The following is a 3,847-nucleotide window of genomic DNA, read 5'->3' as shown; positions in this document are numbered from 1 at the left end:
GCACTGATTGTTTCAGTCGCGTGGGGCATGTTCATGGCACCGCTGGTATGAAAGAGCGACAGCAAAACTTTCCTAGAATTGGAATTCACTATATTGCAACTGCGCTGGAGCCGAGACACTAGCTCAGGCATTGTAGGTTTGCAGCAGCTTGCAGCTGTGGCTGGCTAGTGTAACCAGTGGCAATGCATTGACTTCAAGGCGTGCGATTACGGGGGCGATTTCGAACCGTTTTCTTTTTAACTGTCGCCCCCGTAATCACATTTTCGGGAGCTCTTTTAGGAATTTCTGGGGCGATTTCGCCCGCCGCTCTCGTGTAATTTTTTTCACTGGTGTGCGTGCTCCCAGCCTTGTTAGCAGTCATCGCTGTAAAACCATGTCTTTGAAGGACGCAGATAGCGCAATTTCTCTTCAGTGACTCAGTGACTGTTATTAAAATTAAAACAACATCTATAGTATGGATATCTATCTAGTAAGGACAATTTGACGTTTTCCTGTGACTGGGCGTTATTCGCTGAAACTACCGTGATGGAATGGTCATCTGTCTTTAAAGGACAATTTTAGCATTTCCCCTGATATATGAGAAGCAGTGATATTATGGTGAAATGACTGCTATAGAACAGGCACCTGTCTATCAAGGATAGTTATGGCATTTCCCTTGAGTGGCAGTTATATTGTGAAACCACCTCTAAGGAGTGGACACCTTCCATAAAGTACATTTTTGGCATTTCACTTCAGGTGCTATTAAACTGTGAAGCCACCACCTTAGAATTGACAGCTGCCTATGAATGACAAATTTTGTGTTTCCCTTGTGTGGCATTTATATACATTTTTGACTTAACTAGACATCTAGTTTGATAGTTTATTCGGCGGAATGACGTGTAATTCTAGAAAAGATGTTCCAATGGGTAATTAATCCACGAGTAATTGCTTGATATTCGATAATAATGCTGTGCAGCATTATCTATTCGGATTCAGCATATATAATTTTGTCATTTTGTCAAATATCTGAAATCCCCACCACTGCCTGGCAGAGTTAGCCCTGGAAGATCTGGGACATTCCAGCGACACAGCCCGGTTGGTGGCGCCCCCTACAGCCCCGGCGACAGCCCGTACACGCCGTCCGGGAGCCCCTACTCGCCTAGCGGAGCGTACGAGCGCTACAGCCCCTCGGAGGCATCACCGTACAGCCCGGGGTCGACACCAGTGAGTAGCTCGTTCGTGCGACGCAGTCCGGGCAGCGGCAACGCGGCCAGCCCCGGCGTGCTGAGGACCAGGAGCTTCTCGCGGGTATGAAACACCGACACGGCGCGTAGCACAACAGGGGGTGGAGGGGGGAGTGTGTATGCAGAGAGAGAGAGGGGAGTGTGGGTGCACAGTGCACACAGAGAGAGAGAGAGAGGTAGGAGTGTGGGTGCAGAGAGAGAGGGGGGGGGGGGAGTGAGTGTGGGCGCAGAGAGAGAGAGAGAGAGAGAGAGAGAGAAGGGAGTGTGGGTGCAGAGAGAGAGGGGGGGGGGGGAGTGAGTGTGGGCGGAGAGAGAGAGAGAGAGAGAGAGAGAGAGGAGGGAGTGTGGGTGCAGAGAGAGAGGGGGGGGGGAGTCTGTGGCATAGCAGATGCTGACAGAGTAGAGGAGGAGGGGGAGGAGAAGGAGGAGGTTGGGGTGGGGGTGGTGGTGTAGGCAACTCCTGTCACTGCTAGAGGCCCACACAATAGAACGCGTAGCATCGTAACTACCGACCACGGGAGCACTTTTTAGAATCCACGTGATTACTGCATGGGTCAGCCACTGCTGCGCCGATCTGGTACTCACAGTTCCTCATGCTTAATACAGATGCAGCGAGGCTCGAATTCGACGGTGTCGCCGATCTTCGCAGAGAGTCCGGACAGCTTCAGAGTGCACTACCATGGTTCTCCCAGCCACTCACCAGCGGGTGAGTGCGTGCTATGCTCACGTGCACCATAGCAGTGAACAAAATACACGGGGCTCGGGGCGATTTAGCCCCCGAAATGCCAAAAAGAGCCCCGGAAATGCCAAAAAGAGCCCCCGTAAATTTGCATAGAGTTCTATGCAAACGAAATTTTAGAGTGCTATTTTCATGCACGCGAGCTTGAAAATTAGCCCCCGAAAAATAAATTATATTTTTTTCCCTGCACCATAGCTTGCTTATGTGCCGCGTAACATTGACGTGCGGGCCACCGCACCGAGTGATCTTTAAACCGAGAGTTACTGTTATCGGTTGCGTATGGGGTTACGTTAGGGTTAGCGTGGGGGGAAAGTGATTTGGAAACACTATGTACAAGCATTTATCTGTAATTTCCTATCATGTTCTCGAGTCTTTAATTTCGAGCGAATAATGAATCGTTATTTGACGTAGCCGTGGTTTGTCGGATGTTATGTGGTACACCTGTTGCCTGTCACGGTTACTCGTGATCCTGATCAGAGGTGAACAATGATAAATTTATAATTTGTCATTATTCACCCCTGCCGCGCTGTAGTTGAGGCATGCAGGATCCATAAATGATGCTCTGTTACACACCTGCTATGGCTTTTCATTCAGCAGTATGCTATCGCCGTGCCAGGTTTATATCACCCAACTGGTTATGTGCATTTGCAATCTTCATACAGTGTATGGGAGTTTAAAGTCGAGTGTGCCTAGATGGGAATGGTGCATTTGCTCACATTGCATGCAATGCAAATTTGTGTATTTTCGTAGTTGAACATTAAAGTGCAATATGGATCTCTTCTAATTATGAGAATATGGGTAATTGTGGGTGATGGTTTGGTAAATGGTAATTGAGCGTGTATGTTGATGGTAGCAAGATCATGTATTGCTGGTAGTTTTCTTCGATGCGAGAAGCAAGATTTGTGTGCTGGGTGACTGAAAACGTGCTGACTGTGGTGTAATATGCTTTTTTCAGTATTGACATCGGATGGTGCCTTTACTGATGTGAACACCCTAAACTGCTTTCTTCATGAGGAAACGACCAAGGACCAAATTCAGCAAATCAGTAAGGAACACAAGTGGCTAAAATTATGCAGGCGTGTTGCCATGGCGACCGCTCATCAGCCAGCTAGGGGGAAACTGATGAATTTCAATCAGTCATGTCTACTGAAGTTACAATTTTGCCCTCAAATGACTGATCATACCTTTTCTGCGCTATGCTGACAATTGTCGGTGGTTACACTAATAAAGTGACAGATTTATGTTCTAGTTTTAAAATACATATTACATGCAGTGTTTCTAGTCAGTACATCAGAGATCAATGGGAGTAGTTTGTAAGTGGGAAGTACATACGATCAGGCAGTGAGCAGAGTATTAGCTAGGATGGAGAAAGCAAGAGTCTCAAATGACCAGAACATTTGTGTCCTAGCAAAGTGAGGAAGTCCGAACACGTTTCTTTTACATAATTAGTGAAGTTTTGGGTGCATTCGCCCAGGTCTCGTGAACTAAGGAACACTGAAAGAGGTATAAATAAAAACCAATAATAATTTCCTGAATTAATTCGTTGAAATAAGTACGTGGCCATCTTCAGTCAGCGACAGAAAAAATTCACTGTCTGCTACTAAAGTAGACCGTCAAAAAGACGCAGGACACGGCTGATCATATTATCAGGAGAGATTAATAATAGAACTGATATTATAAATATACATATATCTATATTATTAATTACCAGGGAACAATTTCCAGCCAAAAATTTGCATAGCAAATGTGCTATACAAAATAAATTTTGCATAGCAATTGGATAAATTTGTATAGCATTTTTTTGTGTTATCGTGTCGGCCTGTGACAAGCACAGCTAGCTTAAGCCTAGGACACACTAGTGATTCTGCACGCTGCCCGGCAGCGT

At 46.2% G+C, this 3,847-nt stretch overlaps 1 protein-coding gene across 1 annotated transcript in view; it reads left to right on the top strand.

Annotated features, from left to right (window-relative positions):
• The window catches only part of LOC106810688 (transmembrane protein 209-like), a gene marked incomplete at its 3' end in the record, with an annotated part of 27,644 nt that overhangs the window by 5,094 nt on the left and 18,703 nt on the right, over positions 1–3,847 (top strand). Inside the window, 3 exon segments of the mRNA XM_014814121.1 lie at positions 1,032–1,287; positions 1,830–1,929; positions 2,918–3,007. Of these exon segments, the coding sequence (XP_014669607.1) occupies positions 1,032–1,287; positions 1,830–1,929; positions 2,918–3,007 (446 nt within the window).

Source organism: Priapulus caudatus, unplaced genomic scaffold (assembly GCF_000485595.1).
Source record: "Priapulus caudatus unplaced genomic scaffold, Priapulus_caudatus-5.0.1 Scaffold464, whole genome shotgun sequence".
Lineage (NCBI taxonomy): Eukaryota > Metazoa > Priapulida > Priapulimorpha > Priapulimorphida > Priapulidae > Priapulus > Priapulus caudatus.
Note: the sequence above shows the minus strand (reverse complement) of the source record. Positions and strands in the feature narration are given on the sequence as shown.